The 20862-nt window shown below is 32.1% G+C and overlaps 1 protein-coding gene across 3 annotated transcripts; it reads right to left on the bottom strand.

The window, feature by feature from the left end:
• Nucleotides 1-3085: 3085 nt before the first annotated feature.
• On the bottom strand, nt 3086-9584 carry LOC115979284 (serine/threonine-protein kinase haspin homolog). 3 transcript variants are annotated; one of them, XM_031101282.1, is made up of 15 exons: nt 9470-9582; nt 9256-9382; nt 9027-9119; nt 7868-7958; nt 7019-7617; nt 6114-6237; nt 5524-5633; nt 4964-5075; nt 4706-4798; nt 4555-4616; nt 4346-4476; nt 4188-4258; nt 4053-4105; nt 3739-3805; nt 3086-3540 (listed from the first exon to the last, which is right to left on the bottom strand). In XM_031101282.1, exons 1-15 carry the CDS (start codon nt 9483-9485, stop codon nt 3415-3417), a joined length of 1875 nt encoding a protein of 624 aa, XP_030957142.1. In that variant the 5' UTR covers nt 9486-9582; the 3' UTR covers nt 3086-3414. The 3 variants fall into 3 exon arrangements, 2 of the variants coding, with proteins under 2 accessions (XP_030957142.1, XP_030957141.1); XM_031101281.1 differs by having other exon boundaries at nt 9256-9584; XR_004089018.1 differs by lacking the exons at nt 3086-3540; nt 4188-4258 and having other exon boundaries at nt 3768-3805; nt 4259-4476; nt 9256-9584.
• Between the last annotated feature and the right edge of the window lie 11278 nt (nt 9585-20862).

Raw genomic sequence — 20862 nt, 5'->3', positions numbered from 1 at the left:
ATGCCCATTTTCGCCGGTGATACTTTGCACAAACTTTTCCAAATAGTAACTTGCTAGCCAACATATATTCTTGCACTTTACCATGTTTTTATACCTAAGCTCAAGGCAAAAAAATAAAAAATCATGCACGATACATGTTGGAGACTGAGTTGAGTTGACAGAGTCTCCTAGACATTAAGGAACACACATATTGGATGCATGAGCGGTGAGCCAGGACCATGCGTGTGCATTGGCACATATTCAAATGAGATCTCTGTACAAGTGCATTATAAATTGAATTATGCTTGGGATACAACTTTTGTTACAACTTTGTGCCACAATTCGTCACATGGCGAGTTGTAATGGATAAAAGTGTGTCAATGGGCTATTTGAGGACATTTCCTTATCAATCACAACTCACTATGTGGTGAGTTGTGACACAAAATTATGCCAAAAATTGTGTCCCAGCATAATTCTTATAACTTTTATACTGCAAAACAGTCCCGACCTATTTGTGGACTGATCTTCTTCTGCTGACTAGCCTTTTTTAACCAATCCTAGTAGCGGCTCCTTCTTTCTGCGGGTTTAAGTTAAAATATACAACATGAGTGGGGACTGGGGACAACCCATGTGAAATTATCTATGAATATCAAGTTTTATGAATATTTTGCTACTTTAATTTTTTTGAAAATTTAAATGAAATTCGACGTTGTTAATGTCGAGTTCTACTTAAAAATATACATATAACTCGATTTTGAGAATATCAAGTTTTATACAAAAATCGATTTTGTTAAAATCGAGTTTAAAAAACAAGAACATTTTACTAAATAATTTCAAAATAAAAGCATTTTGCCATATAGTTTGTAAAGTAGGGACAAATGCCTATTTTGCGGGATGATACTTTGCACAAACTTTTCCAAATAGTAACTTGCTAATGCTAGCCAACATATATTCTTGCACTTTACCATGTTTTTATTCCTAGGCTCAATGCAAAAATAAAAAATAAAAAATTCATGCATGATACATCTTGGAGACTGAGTTGAGTTGACAGAGTCTCCTAGACATTAAGGAACACACATATTGGATGCATGAGCGGTGAGCCTGGACCATGCGTGTGCATTTGCACATATTCAAATGAGATCTCTGTACAAGTGCATTATAAATTTTATACTGCAAAGCAGTCCCAACCAATTAGGCCTATTTTTGGACTGATCTTGCTTCTGCTGACTAGCCTTTTTTAACCAATCCTATTAGCGGCTCCTTCTTTCTGCGGATATAAGTTAGAATATACAACATGAGTGGGGACTGGGGGCAACCCATGTGGAATTATCTATGGTACTTCTCTTCTTTCAAATTAATGAATCAAAAGCTCCTTGTCTGACTAGGTATGGGCGGAAAGCAAACATGCAAGGAAGAGAGAGATGGTCATACATTCATAATGGTGATATGGTTTTTATAAATTTTAAATAAAAAGTTTTAAAAGATTCCTTGTAAGGATCTGAGAAAACGGAAAGAGAAGAAAGAAAACCAATTCTGGTGATTTTGGCACATGAATATTATACTTTTTTGCTTTTGGTTTTGTTTGATTGCATCATAAATGAAAGTGGGATTGGTTTATATAAGATCATTCTCTTCTTCCTGAGTCAGATTTGATTGTAACAAGCCTACGCAGATTATATCAAAGAGAAAAGAAAAAAGTAGTGATCTTTCTCATACCAACTATTAAGAGATTTCGATGAAAGGTGCATTTGAGATCAGATATGAGGTGTAAATGTCCGTAACTTTTGGACACACATCATGCAAGATTATTGTAGAAGATAGAAGGTAGTTTGAGCTGATCATATGGAGCCCCTTTAACTTTTGAGCTTGTCAGCATGTTCATAATATGCTTCTACTTTGCTGGCTTTACAAACAGCTGAGCCTCCACTGCAGTCATGAGTAAACTGTAAACAACATCCTAGATCCAAAATATGCAAATAGACATTATTAATATTGATGAGCACCGCACAAAGGGTACTAAATAACAGTATAATCTATCTCTAAGGTATGAGATAAGCAAAAGTTCTATCAAGTTCAAGAATTTTCCTAAAATTATTTTTCAGGTAAAGAAATTGCATGTACTATTAAATTAAGGATTGAAAATAAAACTATTCTCAATTTTTGCATAATAAGTTTCAAGTACAGTGACGGTTCCAGAAATTTTTTTGAAGGTAGTCATTAAGAAACTTAAATTATATAAAATCTAATAAAAAGAGAATTTTATATATTAACGACAAAAACACACACACACATGCAAACACATAAAGTTTTACAATTTCCTTTTACAAATTTTCTTATTTTGAATCATTATATGATAGTCTCATTATCAATATTGCAAGCTACATCTTTTTTAAAATTTTAGTTAAATAAATTTTTTCTTGGACTTATTTTATTTATGTAAAGTTTAAGGATGAAATCTGGCTACAAACTAAGTTGTAGCACAAGGCTACAACTCTTGCTAAACAAATTAAAATTGCTGCATAATTTGCAAATTTAACTATTGAATTGCACCTTCTCTATGTTTTTAAAACACATGTCAAGTTTCATATCAATTAGATGTTATTTATTATTTGATTCATAAACTTATTTTTTATGTATAATTTTAGGCTACAAATACTCAAAATTTAAATATTTGATTGATAACATAACTATTAATCTTTAATATTTTTAAAATTTTGTAAGTATAGAAAATATAAGAAAAAAATGTAATTAAATGGTAGATTTGTTAAAATTCACAATTTATAAAAAAAATATTAAATGGAGTTGCAACCAAGTTTGTTGCCTAATTTTGTTCAAAGTTTAGTTATGTTGGGCCTAAAAAAGGTTGTCACAAAGTTTTTTAAAGGATAAAAAAATCATAAATTTTAAAAATTTATACATAATTATTATTATTTTTTTTTCGGGCGTGGGTGGTCCTGTGACTACCCGGAACTCTATGTAGAGCCGCCAGTGTTCCAGTAGCACCTCACATTTCTATTACAACTGCCATTGTCCATTTCAGTACATGAGTAGTAGGATTTGCCATTTTGTAAATGAAAGGTACAAATTCCCAGGGTGCAAATAAGAGAGCATCAAGTCATCCTTATATTAATACAGATACAAAAAATCAGGTCTTGCCAAACTCCTTGGACTTGGACCAATAAAAAAGGCAAATTCAGTCGTCAAGCAATATGTGGAAGTTACTGTGTCCAATACAATTTAGACGCACAATCATCCAAGATAATTAGCATCACTGTTGAGTTATTTTTATAATAACACAATTAGCATATTTTTCACCAAGCATTAAGATGTTCAATTTTAGGAACGATCATCTGCTCCTGCTCCTGTTAAATATGTACAAGACAAAGAACATCTTTTCTAGTGTATCACCACCTCTATTGCTTGCTTTCCCACTTATCAGTCACATTCTATGTTCAACAATTCACTAAAAAAGGGATCAAAAATGGCTTCTTTGGCTGAAAGATACTTGTCTAGCCGCTTCTTCAATGATCGCAAATCTCTCTCATGTCTTGAATTGCGTTCCTGGCACAGCATTGATTAACAACTCGAGTCATTACTGATCTCATCAAGGTTCATATTGGGAAATACAGAAGCAATAGTTTACTTTATTCTCTCTAAATTACAGGCTCAATCATGTTCCCAGATTTTTTTTTTTTTTTTTGGTGTTAAATGAACATAAAATGAAGAGACCAATTTGCTAAATTATGGAGGAAAACTTACAAATGATTTCTTCAGGAGTAATATATCAACCAAATACAGCAACCACAGCACATTTGTTCTAGGGAAACTGTAAAATATGAAAATTAACATTAATTCAGCTTCATAAAATAATAATAATAATAAACAATTAGGTCATTCTCTTAATTTATTTGGGAATCAGAATGTTTGAAATACTCATCTATATCAATATCTTAGATGTGAAGTATAAAAATTACTAGTGGTCTCAATTTTCCGTGAAATAAAGAAATAGCCTGAAAATATTTCCAATATGAATTTCATAACTGAGTAATTATTTTAGCAATAGCTATCTATACCTTCCCTCCCAGCAATCATCTGTTACCTCCTTCATCTTTCGATATGTTTCTGACTGCATATTAAATTAACGAATTAAGTGAAATCAGAAAAAGAATTACTAAAAGGAATCTATAGATTCCAGTCCAAACCCTTACTTGTCTATCTCCTTTTGGACCTTTAAAGAGATAAGGGTCTGAGGATAAGTCTAGAAAAAGTATATCTTCACCTGTGCATTACAGGATGCTTGTTAATTACGCAATCATAAAACCATTTACTGGACCAAACACATGGCAAAAAGGCAGAAAACTTTCACCAGTATTGATTCTTGAAAGAGTAAAGTCAATTATTGATATCAACAATCCAAAGGTTTTGACAACCATATGCTTCCCCTCAAGGGTGAATTGCAATGTTTCAGAACCATTCCGGCTTAAAAGTATATTCCCCCTGTAACAAATGTGTATTCATGTGTTAGACAATTAAAAATAAGCATTCCTGCAATAATAGATTGCAAAGTTACCATACCAGTGCAGATCTCGGTGTTCAAATTCATATGCAGCTTCAGCCACAGCCAAGGCAGCTGTTACCTGCAATCCACAAAGGGCAGTCTGTTAAATAAAAGATTAACAAAGCTTCATGACTTCACTGAAAAGCCCAATTCTAATCTGCCATTTACCTGAACCAATAAACTCTGTGCCTCTTCAAAGTTCAAAAGTACAAAGCTTTCAAGATCTTTGCCACCATGTTCTAAAACAAAAATGACATAGCACTGAATGCAAATTAATTAGTAATATTGAAAAAGAAAAAGAAATTAAAACTACATTTAGATTGACCGTATAAATACATATGCATATACAATGTATTTATGTTTGTTTGTAGTAGAGGGTCGTTTACAAGACTATTACAAGAAACAACCATAGAGACAATATGCAACCTGTTTTTCTGGAAACTCCTTGGGATGATCATTTTCTGAACCATTCTTCTCATCCCAATCTTCCCAAGCTTTGATCAATGTGCCATCATAGGAACCTTGGCATACCTTTAAGCTATAGGAAAAAACAGATAACAAAAAGATTAAAACCACTGCATGCAGTACAAGTCATAATATACACCGCGTACAAATTTAGAACTATATTTCATGTCTTGCAATATGTTGGGCGTGGTCAAGGTTTGACCTTGCCAAATTTTTGGCTATATCCAGTCTTTAATTTCATGACCAGGACCAAGCTCAACCCACTACATTAAAACAGAGGCAAGAGTAGTGGTGCTGGTCAGGAAACCATTATCATAGCCAAATCCAAGTTGCAGAACTACTTGCACATCATAGGGCACATAGCCACATACCCATGCATTAGGCTTGATTCATTTCTAGAATGTGACCCTAGTAACCTACCTAAAAGCTAAAAGGAGATCTAATGTTGCAGTTTTATTTAATATAGAAAGCTAAGTAGTTGCAGAATGGAAAAGCTGCTGAACATTAGATGGAATACGTACTCTATTGTTTGGATGAATGTAGTGCATGAGTTACATCCATCGCTGCCATCTCCTCTTAAACAATTAAGAGTTCGAGAAAGAATGACCTCTTCAATCAATTCTTCTGACCTCTGAAGAACAGAAACAATAAGTTTAGCGATAAAACAAGACTCACCGATTTCAGCCAACCAAAAATTTGAAAAGAATATTAAAATATAATATGAAGGCTCTTCACAGTAATAAAAGTCCTTTTTATCTTAAATATTTTCTAAAATGAATTCTCTTTTTCTAAAACGAATAGCATCTCATAATTCATTTCATAGCACGACAAGACCAGTGTCTTTCAAATTTTTTTCCCTCAAGAACATTGGAATAGCATTTAAACACTCAAGATAAAAACCTCAAGTCATTGAAACCAAGCAATTTTCAAAAGCGTTGGCATTAAGATCTCCAAAATATAGTCAAGTATCCTGCCATTGCCCTGATTTTAACCAGAAAGAAGCCAAGTACCCATAATGCTCAAATATAGCCCCCATCCCAAGCAACAATAGTATCAATTATCACTTGCCAAAACAACTCATAGAAACAAGAAATGTAATTGCAATAAATACCTTTTGTACTTCGCCATTCACTCTTAAGTCTCCATCTATAGGTACTATTTTGCATACACAGCGACCAGCTTTAAAAGCCTCCCCAAAAGTACCTTCACCAATTTTAATGATATTTTCTGGTTCACTGGAGCAAGGAAGATTTATCTTTAATCAGCTTGCAGATGCAGTAGCAGTATCACATTCAAGTCAAACCTATGCAGAAAGGAGGACAAAAAGAAAAGTGCCACTAACTAAAGCAATTAGATGACCATTGGAAAGTCAAATCAGGTCGATTTCTAGTGTTCTGTTTTATTCATCAAAAAGTCAAATCAGGTAGATGCCTCTCTAATTTTCTCTACAAGCTCATATTTCCTTCTTTAAAAAACTAAAGCTAATGAGTATCTAAAAAATTTCAAGGCCTTGAAAATCTGTCAGGCTTAAATATAAGTTTAGTTTTACTATGTGAAGCAGTGAAAACTTCTGTTTTGCACAACCCAGATGCTTATTATTTTTCTTTAAAATGAAATACAATAGATTCATTCTCTTCAAATTTGTCTCTTTTCCTTAATTGCATGGCGAAGCTGTCAAAAGTTCTGAAAGCATATAAGCAAAATAAAGAACAATCCAAGTTCAGTTAACAAATTTTTATTTGATAAAAGCAAGGTAAACTTAATTAAGACAACCAAGCCCAGAGGTTACAAAAGAACATATACCTTACGAATGAATTCACAAAGTAGCATAATAGTTGACTTTGGAAGAAACAACAGAAACAGATATGGCCTTTTTGAATAAGAGTATTAGTAAAGTTTTCCATAAAAATGGCAACAAACATATAATACAACATCAGGGAAATCAACCAAGGCGTACTATGTACATGCAATATTTACTCATATACGACAATAGCAAGTTGGGAATAAGAGACAAACCAATAGTTGGAGAATACATCTTTTAGCTTTGACGGAGATAACTGTCCACAAACTGCTAATAATGCAGCAAATGGATCTGACTGATCACGATCCACTGAAGCCGATGTTGATGCCAGAGAGAGTTTCTTAATAGCAACTTCTATATCTTCACAACCTTCATGACCCTCACTCACAGACGCTGTGTTGCACTTTTGTGAATTGATATCCCCCTCAATCACAATTTTATCGACTGAAATTGAATTAGATCTGCTTTGGACCGAAGGCAACTGTGAATTAGTCTTCATAGAAGATTTTTCAGGAGTTCTCAAATTCAAAGAACCCGAATCATCACCACATATTGGTTCCAAGGGCATGGCTGGAGTTTCTAGTATCTTAGACAGTGTACTGGAAGGTCCAATACTGTGATTTAGTTTCTTGGATAACAACCATTTCTCTAATCTTGAGGACAAATGTGGTATGATAATATTGTTACTTTGACCGTCCACGGCCCATGTACCAAAGTTCTTGGGTGAGGGACTCTCCTCTAATAACTCAAAGGCATCAACCTCTTGAAAGTATGTCTTTTCCTTCTCGAAATTTGGAGGTTGTACAAATTTTCCCTTGAAAAAGCACAGACATAAGACAGTATGAAATTATCATGAAAAAATTCAAAGAACCACATAATATTCCAATGACATGGCATCAACATATCCTAAATTATTGCAAAATTTTAGGAACTACAATTGGAAAAACCATGAACCAACAGCATAAGTCAATTTATAAAACTGGAGAGAGTAATTGCAACTGAGGTGATACTGTATACAACCAACGCCATGGAACAGAAAAACTAAGGAGTTAAAAGAGTCATACTTTGGGCAAAGCAGGTTTTCCTTTTCTTTTTGCATGCTTTGCTTGAGGCTGGTAATCCACACAAGCACCAACAGCTATACTTGTCCTTCCTCTGCCAATCAGAAAATTGAATTTCAATACTAAATGCAACAGCAACTAATCTTCAAGCAAAACACAAATGTATATGTCAACTGCAAGAGCTGGCTTATTGGGCAAAAAAGGAGAGCCAATGTTTGCAAGAGCTGGTTCCATTACAATATATAAATCCAATACGAATACCCCATGATCATAAAAAAATATATAAAACAAATGGCAAAACTGAAATCGGCCTGCCTAGGTCAAGTATATTCACGTGGAATGGAGAGATGAATCCAAGCATGATCAGGAGCATATTATCACACTTTGTTTAAACTTTTCCAAATTCCACCACCAAAGGATGTTGTCTCACTCACCACAAACATAAATAGATATGATTTCCCCCATTGAAAAAATCACCTCCCAAAACACCTTATCCTACTTCTATACTCTTGATGTAAATATACATTGCATTTTCTTTCATTCAGTCACACAGATATGCCACAAAATTTCAACTCAGACATTTCATTTCATAGTTTCTTATCATGTAAGTTATAAGAATGGTTCACTTTAACAATCAGAAAGGCAATTAAACAAAAACTCAAAAAGTAAGGGTGGGAACTATTTTCTTCTGCCTCAAACTGAAGCCTGTTTGGGTATCATCCAAAAAGTGCAATGGACTCCCACACCAAAAGGGTGTCACCAAAACAAGCCCCTTACACTTAATACACTAATCACCCATCAACCAAGCTCAAAACAAGATTACACAAGCAAATTCCCAATACCTAACAAGATGGGAAAATCAGTGATAATCCAAAATCCAAACCAATTAAACTTTTTTTTTCCCTTTAAAAAAGTAATTCTTCAATTGAATCAACCAATCTACCAACTGCAATGGACTCCCCCACCAAAAAAAAGGTCTGACCCAAACAACACCCTTACACTTACTACACTAATTACCCATTAATCAAACTCAAAAGACAAGCCAATCAAAAGTATCCCAACACATACAATACCAAAAGAAAGAAACAAAGAAAAAACTTGAACACCCACTTAACAAAAATGAGCAAAATCATTGCTAATTCAACTTAAAACCAATCACAACCTGGTGGAAAGGGACCGGTTCCAGCTGACTCGCTTGATGGGTGGTGCCAAACTCACCCGATTCCCATTCTTCCGGCTCGAACCGGGTTGCTTCCTGAAAAAGCACAAAACAAAAACACCCAAAAAGCAAAATGCTCTCAGAAAACAGAAAACACAAACAAACAGCCAATGTTTTCACAAAGCAAAAAACAAATAAAGATAAGAACTTGAATGAAGAATGAAGGGTTTACAAGTTTGCATCTTGCGAAGCTTTTTGTGGTCTTATCCTTCTGTAAACTGCATCAATCTTTGGTTGATTTTGCTTTTCTGGGTTTTCGTTGTCTACAATTTCTGACCAGAGATCAATGGAATTCCCACCTGAAACAAATGAACACATTCATATAGTGTGTGTGTGTTGTGTATGTTAAAGTTGGAAATGAAAAGCTAGAAACTTTCTCTCTCTACCTGCTTTGGAACCCATGACTGATACTGATAGGACTATCACAGAGAGAGAGATAGAGAGAGGGAGAGAGAGAGAGAGAGAGAGAGAGGGAGAGTTTGAAAATGGCAATCTAAGCGGGAGTGGGTTGTGTCAGAGACAACATGAGGAAGGTCAAAACGGTGCGTTTTGGTGTGGAACTCAATCTGGGCCGAAATGAATTTATTTTGGGCCGCCTTGGGCTCAGACCCAGCCCATGGTTAAGCCTACGCTGCCGCTTCTCTTCTTCTTTGTTTTCTTAAGGGAAGGTCAAAAAGGTGCGTTTCGGCGTGGAACGCAATCTGGGCCGAAATGAATTTATTTTGGGCCGTCTTGGGCTTCAGCCCCTCCCCATGGTTAAGCCTACTGCTGCGGCTTCCCTTCTTCTTTGTTTTCTTAGGATTCGTTTGGATACAGTTTATTTTACTAAAAACTAAAAATACTGTAATAAAATAATTTTTAAATGTGTGAATAGTACCGTGGGACCTATTTTTAAATTTTTTTTTTAATAAAGAAGTTGTGGGTCCGTGAACAATACTCAACAGTGCACTCTATTGGGAGAAAGTCTGAAATGCATGCAGCAAAAAAAAAAGAAAAAAAAAAAAGGAAAACGCAAATGTTGAAGGAAACACGGATCCAAATGCTACCTTAATGGGTCGGATTGGATGAGTTGAAGGAAAAATATTTCAACTATTCTGCCATTGGTGAATTTAAAAAAAAAAAAAAAAGACGAGTCAACTGAAATTTTGGGTGACTCCAATTTAGCAAATTGGGTTGATTAAGCAGGTCAACTATAGTATTCGGGTTAGCTTTAGTTATATATTGTACACTAAATTTAAAAATTATTTTACCATTCATAGATAAATTTTTCCATGTCATATTATGAATTTAAGGGAAAAAAAAAATTGAGTATAATTTGGGCCAAGTCTTGGGCTCAGCTTTAGCCCATGGTCAAGTATGAGAGACAGTCATGAAAAATATGAGTTAGTTTAGGCGTGGTTCATGAAGTTAATAAACAATATTGAACCAATGTATTATTAAAATCAAGTTGGTTTGAGTAGATAAGAATAATTTGTTCATGATAAAAACAATGTGTTGTTCAAATTCAAATTATGAATCTTTCTAGATTGTGTATAACTAGGGCTATAATTGAATTCATTTTGGGTCAAGCCTTGGGCTCAAAGTTGGCCCATGGTAAAGTATCAGAGGCCCATAGAAAAATATGGATTGTTTTTTAGGGTGCATATGACATGCTGGAAGTGGAAAACAAACATTATATGATCTGTATAGAAAAAAAAAGTGTTTATAGATCCCATGCATGCAGTGCAAATGTTTTAAGTTTTATATGAATCTAGAAAAAAAAAAAGTTTTTACAGGTCCCATGCTATAGTTTGATTTTTGGCTATATAATCCTGCAACAATTGGGATCTTTTAGCCATTTTGCTTGGTGCTTAATACACACTGACACACACACCACATTGATGTGCCTATTGGAGAATTTTTTAGAAGTTATATTGCAATTGGTCTTGTTCCCCCATCAACCTCAGTTTCAGTTGCAGCATATATATCTCAACCTTCGTATGGTAATGGCATTAAGATCATTCAGAATTTTATAAAATAAAGAAATAAAGAAAATCAATGAGAAACTTATTGAAGCTTTGTTTTGAACAAATTCCTATCAACCTCAATATTGACCCCTAAAAAAAAATGGCTTTTCAATTATTTTCTTGACATATAAGCAGAGATATAGACACATTACTCAAGCTTAAATTCAGTCCTGGCTCATAGTTATGAGGTCCTAACTGTCTCCTTACTCATTAAGTGACTTGATGACATAGCTCAAAGTCCCATACATCTTCATCAACATAATCATCTCTTGTCACATTCCTCTAGCTTTTTCTTTTTCCTACATATATATTGTACCAGCACAATAGTGAATGCTTAAAATTTAATTTTGTCAAGAAATTGTTAAGTTGGAAGCTTCTACTTAGCCAATTGTTGGAATTAATGTTTTAAATAATAGACCAAATTAAGGCTCCCAAAAGTCAAAACATATGGCCCAAGGTGTTTTGGTTGTTTCATTTGTATGTATTTCATTATTTATTATCTCTCTCTTTTTTCATTTTTTTTTTTATTTTTTTATTTTTTTATGTAAGGTGGACAGTCTTTTGCACCAAATATAAATATTTCTAGAATTTTGTACTGTTGTATGATATGTTCGGACTTTGAAATGGGAAAAGGGGTAGGAATATTAATTTTAATTATGATTTATAATTTATATGATTATCAAATGAAAAGTCATTCTATAAAAAACATATTAAATTAATGTTTGTTCATTGTGTTTTTTTTTTTTTTTGAAAAATAATTACAACATGCTGCTAACTTCCGCAGTTTGAATTTTTTTCCCCCTAGACCCCCAAGCACTTTGTGCATGGGGAAGTGTCAATTCAGCTACAAGACCTTTGGCTTGTTCGTTTTGTTGTAGAAAGGAGAGGTAATTGAAAATGTTTTTAGCATTTTGAGAGTTTAGCATATGTAACAAATCTCTATTCCATTTCCCCAAATTCTTCTCTTACTTAAATATATTCTATTTAATATCATTCATTTCCATTCCTTTATAATCATTCTATTTCATTTCCTAATAAATTCTCAAACAAAATCTTAGTGGTAGAAAATTTGTGATATAGTAATTTAATTGAAAATGTTTTTAACGTTTGGCAAATTAACAATGAAGTATTTTAAAATTCTAAATTTATAAAACATAAACAGTGAATCGTAAAGTTTTCTTTCCCCTTCTTCAAAAGATCCTAATTTCAGCTTTAGGTTAAAAGTGAAGATCTTTTTAAAATTCTTTAGCAAAATTACCAAATGTTTGGAAAAATTCACCTAGCTTTAGAAAAATTCATCTAGCTTTAACTACTTAAAGCACTTTTTATCTCTCCAAAGCAAAACCAACTAGGCATTTGGACTTTTATCAAAAAAAAAAAAAAAACCAGGCATTTGGACTGATTTCCTCAATCCCTTTCTGGATATTCCTTAATATACTGATTGTATGAAAAATTAAGTTAATAGTTTATAATAAAACAAAAACAAATAAAATTGAAAAAAAAAATCTATTAGTTCAGCTTAAATAACACCCACCATCAATGTTGAAAAGAAATTTCCAATTAATATTGTAAAAGCCAATATCTTTGCACAAATTGTTCTGTCCCACTACCATATATTGGCATCAATCAAGCTATCATACATGCTTTTGACACTGTTATTGAGATATATATAAATGATTAATATAAATCATTTCATTGTGACAATTAGATAGAACCACCAACCCAATAGATCCCAAGAGATTTTAGATAATGCTATGTTAACCACTATTTTCTTAAGCTATGTGCATATATATAAGCATCCACATCGATGTTGACACAATATGTAGTTGTTATAGTAGAGGAAGAAGCCGAGAAACACATGCTCTATTAATAGGAAATTAGCGAGAAACTCAAAGCTTAGTCGGTGCATCTAATTTCAAGCAATCAAATTCTCACATTCCAACATATGATTCTTGTAAATTTCTGGGACTGCTACCATCTAACAAACACACCATGCCATGCCTCTCAAAAATCAAAATCTATATATATATATATATATATATATAAATTTGAGCCTCATTTGGAACTTTTTCTTATTATATTGAGGCAAAGGGTCCCTTCTATTTTTTCAATATTTGCCTATTTTGGGGTTGTGTTTAATTTCTTGATACTGGGCAATACCTTTCAAATCATATTTGTTAGGGTTTCCTTTTCAATTTCATGCACTAAGTAGACTAGCCAACCTACCCTTTCTTCTAGCTAGTTAATGAGAAATTATGAATACCATTTCTTTAATTATATTTATATGCACCTTATGGCCCTTATTATATTTCTGAATTTATTTGATGATTCACAAGTTACTTTCTTTGTTTCCTTTCCTCATTTTTTATACAATTTTTAAGTTGGGACTTATTGGTCAAATTAAGGATATGAACTATACATAATATTATTACTATTAGAGGGGGTAGACCACTAATAATATTAGAAAATTATCGCCCACATAATTAAACATAACAAAACTCATGCTTAATTAGCGAGGAATAGAAAAAAGACATACCATGGTATAATAGAAGAGTCAAAAGAGTACGTAGTATAAGGTGACAGCTTCAAATTATTAAATAGAAGAAACATAACTTATACCATTTTTTGCTTTGGAATTTGGACTCTTATGTGATATGGTGCATTTCTTTTTTCTTGTTGTTGGGAAGAATGAATAATTCCATGTAAAACATTCTTGATTCTTGTGCAAGTAGGAATTATATATGAAGGAGAGGATGTAATTAAGTGCATTTGTTATATAACCCATGTTTGAATCATGAACTCTCTTAAGAATCTAGACCATGTGTTAGCACAGAGAAGGCATAAGATTGTGAGTTCCAGTTAGTTCAATTAGTAAAGTTTTTGACAGTTGTATAAGAGATCTGGAGTAGAAAGATATTATCAAAACGGATGCCATAGGTGTCTTGGGGTAGAGAGCTTTTTTAAGAGAGTTATTCTATGACGTCTGCTTCCAATAATAACTCTATATCATTAGACCAAGATACCAACCAATTTTTATATAAACTTTCATAAAAAAAAGATGGCATAAGATTGAAATTTTGTATAAACTTTTGAAGCATCACAGACACAAATAATGCCTGCAATCTTTGTCCCATAGTTACTCTTACTGGCCCGTGAAGTGGGTCCAAATGCTCCAAATTCATAATTAGAATAGCAGTTTCATGTTTAACAAGTCCATGATTTTTATCATGGCTGAGTACATATCATTATTATAAATTATAAAAAGTATAAACTACTCATTATCATTAACACAGATATAATTCACAATCACCGGGATCTCAGGAATCAAATGCAATGTAATTTTTCAACATGAATGGGTCACGGGATATGTTATAAATCCATATGAAATATACATAATTAAGGAATGACTTTCAAGGTAAAAAAAAAAAAAAATCATAATCTCAGGTTTGTTCTTGCTTTTTTTCAACGCAGTTACTTATTGAAGAATCAAAAAAACAGAGTACATAATAATTATTTATGTCACACTGGATGAACTAACAATATGACTTAGCAAAACATGGAAAAAGCAAACCCTTATCTTATGAGATAGATGTATCATATCATGGGCTTTAATTACGGAATGATATGACAATCTTGTTTATTTTGTAAGGGTATGTGGGTGCATTGGATACCTAGAGATTTTTGTCTTGTTTTATTTTTGTTTAAAATGATTGTACTTGCAGAACATATTATCTATATGTGCTTATCTTGAAAGCAAATGTTGAGTTTGGATTAGTTTTTCTTTTTTGGGAAAAAAATTTGGATTTGGTTTTTTAGCGTGTTTATGTACAGTTTTTTAAAATGTTATATATATTCTAAAAAATTAATTCAAACGTATACCAATTTTGGTGGGATTCACACATAAAATATGAATAAAAAACCTAGGTTTATACAATTATTTAGCTTCAAATATATATATATATTGTAAAAAGATGGAATGAATTTATAATTTTGTATTGTACCGTACAATATAGAAATCACCTAACTATTTGATGGTGGGGGGATTTATACCAATAACTCTTGAGCTAACAACAATTTTCACAAAAATGAAAATATTACACTAATGCCTTTTCTTTTCTTTTTTTTTTCTTTTTTTGAGAAAGAAACTATTACACTAATGCTGACCTGAGGTCACGAGTTATTGATAATAGATATTAATTTTGGTTATTTTATTTACTAGTATTTGCCTTTGGCTGTATTTAATTTCACGGATTTGGAATCACCGAATTACATAAAGAAGTTGCCTCACGAGAATTGATTTTACATCAATGCAGCAAAATCAACTAACAATGACTTTGTTCTAAGAAAAATAATAATAACAAGAATGACTTTGAGTTTGAGCAAACTCTTTTTATAAAGCCCTGAAAAAAGTGAACTTTTCATAAACTCTGTATAAAATGTTATATGCAGGTTATCCAAACTTTGTTAAGATTTATAAAATGTTACTAGTATGTTGTTTGATTTAACTTAATGTCATGATTAAGCTTGCATGTGAATAATAACTATATATATTTACACAATTATTGTAGCAATAATGTCAATTTATACATTTTTAGATTGACAAATATAAGTTATTTTTGAAATTAAACGTGCAAAATTAACACATTATGCTATTTTACACACAGATGTGAGAGCTATGAGGTTAAGCCGTGACTAAAAACAAATTGAGGGTCCACGTAGGATCACATCAATTAACTGGTCAACACTTTACTACTTTTGTGTTGGAAAAAAAATTATGTTATGAATTTTTATGCATAAATTTTTTTTAGAAAAAGTTTACTTTTTGGCCTTTCTCATGTTTTTTTTTTCTCGCTGAGAAGCCTTTTCATGTTCTAACACTTTACTATTTGTGTGAGAAAATTAATGTTAAGAATTTTTATGGATAAATAATAATAATAATAATAATAATAATGATAATACTATTTGTGTGAGAAAATTAATGTTAAGAATTTTTATGGATAAATAATAATAATAATGATAAAGAAGAAGAAGAAGTTTTACTTGTTGGTTTTTCATGCATCCATTCTCAAGTACTAGTTGATGCCTTGATTGGGGGTTGGTACAGTTGAATGATACATTTTTTTTTTTGGATGGGAGTTGAATGATATTAAGGCCTATGTTTTCGAAGTGACTCATAAAAGAGTTAGTGCCTAACTTTTCAGGCATCTAACACTTTAGAATTTGAGTAATTTAAGTAAAATCAGCTTGTTCATTTTTTTTTTTTTAAATGTCTTTCAATTTTCTTTTTCTTAGTAAATATTTTACTAATTGCATCCAGGATTATGTGAATCTTCAACTCAGGGACGAAGTTAGGAGGCGGTTTTGTTGCTATCTGTGTGCGACAGCTCCGGCCTTTGACTCTACTAATTTATTACTAAAGATTTTTATTTAAAATTTTTTAAATGGACAAATTGTTTGTTTTGGGTAAAATAGATTAATTGGGCTTAATTTTTTTTAGCTTTATTATTGGTAATTTTTGTTGTTGGCCTAATTTTTTTGGACTCGTATATTTTATTTTAGATTTAATCTATTAATTTTTATAGCCTTTAAAAGGTGGAAAATGCTAAAACTACAAAGTTTTTATAAATTGCTAATGAAGTGAGTGATTATTGATAAGTAAAAAGTGATGCAAGTATGCAAACCAATAAGAATTTGCTATCTCAATAGTTTGTAAAAAAGTGTGTAATTATAACATTACTCTTAAAAGAATCAATGACATTATTAAAGGGATGCAAAATGTAAATTTATTGAAAAAAAATTGTTAAAATTAGTCACTATTAATATACTAATATTAAAAAAAAAAAAATAGGGGCCATTTCCGCCGGTCAATAGGGTCCGTTTGGATTGAGCTTATTGTTGCTGAAACTGAAAACTGAAAACTGAAAACTGAAAACACTGTAACAAAATAATTTTTAAATGTGTAAAAAGTGTCGTGGGACCCATGAATAGTGTGTGAACAGTGCGTAAACAGTGCGTGAATAGTAATTTTTGTCTCCTGCACAGTGCTTTTACTGTTCACGTGCAGAGGAAAAAAAAAAAAAAAAAAAAAAAAGGTAGGAAAACGTAGAGCTGAAACGCAAGTTTCAGCTCTACCCAAACGGGCACTAACACTATGTTTGGATGGGTGGATTTTAGGGAGGATGGAAAAATTTGGAGAGAAAATAGGAGAGAAAATGAGAAAGGTTGTTGTTTGGTAAGGAGGGAGGGAGAGGAAAATTTTTGGTGGGGTCCAGGCATTTTCCACCCGGGCCCACCTAAACCTTGTCTCTCCAAAATGGAGAGAAAATAGTGTGGGAGGAGTTTTTATGTATAAATGACAAAATTGCCCACTGCTTTTCTTCTGCCTGCTTTCGTCCAAATTTTTTTTTTCTTCTGACTAATTTCGTCCCACTGCACTAAATCCTTTAGGCATTATTTTATTATTATTATTATTATTATTATTATTATTATTATTATTTTCACTTTATGAGAAAGATGCTTACTCTTTTTCTTTTAATCCTTTTTTCTTTTGATTTTCTGGGCTGTATGTAGTGTTATGTTTTTTCCTTTTTTCTTTTTTTTTTTTAATTAGACATGATTTTTTTTCCTGGACATAATTTTTATTGTTTAATAAATTTGGGTGATTGTTTTTTTTTTAATTGCTTGTCATTTTTTAACAAGGGTATATGAGTAAATTTATACAAACTTACTTTTTCCATCCCTCCACTTTTTCACTCCTAACCAAACAAAAAGGAGGGAAATTAAAATCTTTTCTATCCTCCCACTTTTCTATCCTTCCACCATTTTCTATCCTCCCACTTTTCCACCCCTCCAACCAAACACACCCTAAAGATCCGTCCCTGCTTCCACTTCATCTACTTTCTTGTACCTTGTACCTGTTATGATGATAAAAGTTCCATTTAATCCAAAGACTATTATTGGCTTTTCAATGTTTTGTGAGTATACTTTTCAAACCACAAACAATATGTGAAAGCACATATATGCAATTTTTAAAAAAATAAAAAGAAAAACCTCTACAAAGCCTGCTTACTTTTGCTCTAATTTAGATTTTCTTAGCCATATGGTGCGTATTTAGTGGCTAACTAAGTAAGGGACACTGTGGGTTTAGCTGTAACACACAGGTTTGGCACATAAATGTACTTAAAAGTTAAAACCATTAAAGGAGAGGATGGCAAGTTAGCTCCTAGGTCCACAAAAGGATAAAGATCCAGTACTTTTTTTTAGCCAAAAATACACTCTTATTAAAAGACAAAGAGGTCCAGTACTCTTCAACCAAACATTCATCATTACAGAATTAGGCCACAGCTAAAAGAGTTCAATAGCATATAGATGTCTGTGCAACCATATGCTGCCAAGCAAATTACCTAATTTGTCTTGTATAGATGTCTGTGCAACCATATGCTGCCTAGCAAATTACCTAATTTGTCTTGTTCTCTGTAGGGTTATAAATGAACTGAGCATAACTCAGTTCGAAAATAAAAAATCCATTCATGTGTGTTTATTTAGAAAACAAGTTGAGTTTAGGCTTGACTATTACTCAAGTTAAATTGAAATATAATACTGTTTTTGTAAACAAGTTTATGATTGAGAGACTTAATTTGAGTATGTACATATATATATATATAAAAATATATTTGTATGAGTTGTAAATAAATTCAAAAGATATCAAATTATTATAATATTAATAATATAAATAGTTAATTTTATACCTAGTGAAAATTGCATATAAGTTAACTATTAGTTATTAACACAATTTTGTAAAAAAATAATGAAATTAACTGCAGTATTTATTATGTGATGGAACAAATAAGTTAATCAAGTAACTCCTAAATAAATTGAGACTTGTTCGACCAAAAAAAAAAAAGAAGATACCAAATTTGAAACATATGATCTAACTTGACGGTGAGTTCACAAGCGAAATAAAATAGAATAAATTAAGTTTGAACTTTAATTTTAATAAAGAATTAAGTTAAATTGATTCACAAACCTACTTGCATAGGCATAGGACTTTCTTTTCTAGTCAATTTTTGTCTTCATTCAATGATGCAAAGGGACACCTTATCCAAAATATACGGATAGATAAACAGATAACAGTACTGTTCAACCAAAACATTTAACTGATACAGAACTGGGCCACAACTGATGAAAAATTCAATGGCATAGATGCTCATACAACCATATATGCAGCTGCCATTCTGCCAAGCCAATTAGGACTTGTTTCTAATCATTTATATATGTTCGTTTGCAAGGGAAAATCTTCTTTTAAAACTGGACTATATTAAAGATACAGAGATCCAGTACACTTAAACCAAACAGACACTGTTACAAAATTAGGCACAACTAAAAATAAAAATCAATAGCATTCATTAGATGTTCATACAAACATGTAGCTCCCAATTAGGCAAATTAATTGTCTTGCATAGGCTTCTTTCTAATGATTCCTTTGTCCTTCTGCAAGGAGCCATAACTTGTCCATAAATACACTGTTGAAAATAAAGTGATCCAATACCCCACAGCCAATCTTTACTGCCATAAAATTAGGCCACAACTAAAAAAAATTCATAGCATTGATGTTCACGCGCCTATATTTTGCAATGACTGAGTGAATTTTTGCAACGAAAAATCTCTTATTTACAGAGCGGTCTTATGAGAGTATCTTCTTACAGCATGTGAGACCTAAATATCTACGAGTCTCACATGATTGTGAGATAATGGAGCCACTCCATGAGATACCTCCTCCAATGAAACATGTAATAGATTTCTGTTTATTAATATAAAAAAAAATTTAGTTATTTATATTAGTTAGCAATATTGGCCTATTTTACCTGTCTTATTGACTAGTTTCCTATAATAGATTAGAGACTTCTATTCCATGATTGGACCTTATAATTTTTCATTATACAATATGAGAAAATTAATCACATCAAATCAAAATTGATTTTGAATTGCATTAATTTTCTTCTTAGGCCTTTGATGCACATACATTTACAAGCTAACACGCAATCCCAATTAGCATACAAAGTCCATAATCATAATTTAATTGAATGTTTAGGGCCCCATATGCATGTCTGCCCAATAACACAGGGCATAAGACCGTAACAAAGAAGGTAGACAATAGATGATTCCATTAATATAAATATATATATATTTTGTTGGGTCCTATGAAATAAAACAATAATTTTCTTGAAATACAAGGCATTCTTTTTTATAATTATTTGGGTTCATTGTGATTAGACAAATAGAAATAATTGAGCAATAACACAAAAAGCTACATAAACTAAACAATGAGGTAACCGAAAACCGGACTAATAATTAATTTTTATAATTACCGTTATGGTGCTCATGATAGTGTAACCTTTGAAAATATTATCTAGGACACAAAGCCAAAAACAGTGGTCCTATAATTTTATTTTTATTTTTATTTTTTAAATGTGAAACTGAGATTAGGCTGTAACAAATGTACCAAAGAAGTTGACATATTTGACAGGTTATATAGACACCAAAATGCCAGCAAGGACATGTAATTCTATATAAATAAAATAGAATCATTCAATAGTTCAATCTCCCAATTTCTGAAATTCTCCCTACGCTACGTTTCGGACAGTTCGAAGTGCATGGCAGAACAAGCGTGAAGTTTAGTCCTAAATATTGGCTCTCTTGCTATAAAAATAATATATTTGGGGGTAAACAACTAAATATTTAGTCTCAAAAAAAAAAAACTAAATATATATTTT

The sequence above is a fragment of the Quercus lobata genome, chromosome 3, assembly GCF_001633185.2.
Source record: "Quercus lobata isolate SW786 chromosome 3, ValleyOak3.0 Primary Assembly, whole genome shotgun sequence".
Lineage (NCBI taxonomy): Eukaryota > Viridiplantae > Streptophyta > Magnoliopsida > Fagales > Fagaceae > Quercus > Quercus lobata.
Note: the sequence above shows the minus strand (reverse complement) of the source record. Positions and strands in the feature narration are given on the sequence as shown.

Excerpts from the sequence above, each read along its gene's own strand:
- LOC115979284 (XM_031101281.1), bottom strand. The coding sequence starts at position 9,401 with ATGTGTTCATTTGTTTCAGGTGGGAATTCCATTGATCTCTGGTCAGAA. Across the intron at positions 6,238-7,018 it reads GATGTATTCTCCAACTATTG|TGAACCAGAAAATATCATTA; the intron begins GTTTGTCTCTTA and ends TCCTTGCTCCAG. Across the intron at positions 3,541-3,738 it reads TACTCCTGAAGAAATCATTT|GAACGCAATTCAAGACATGA; the intron begins GTAAGTTTTCCT and ends ATGCTGTGCCAG.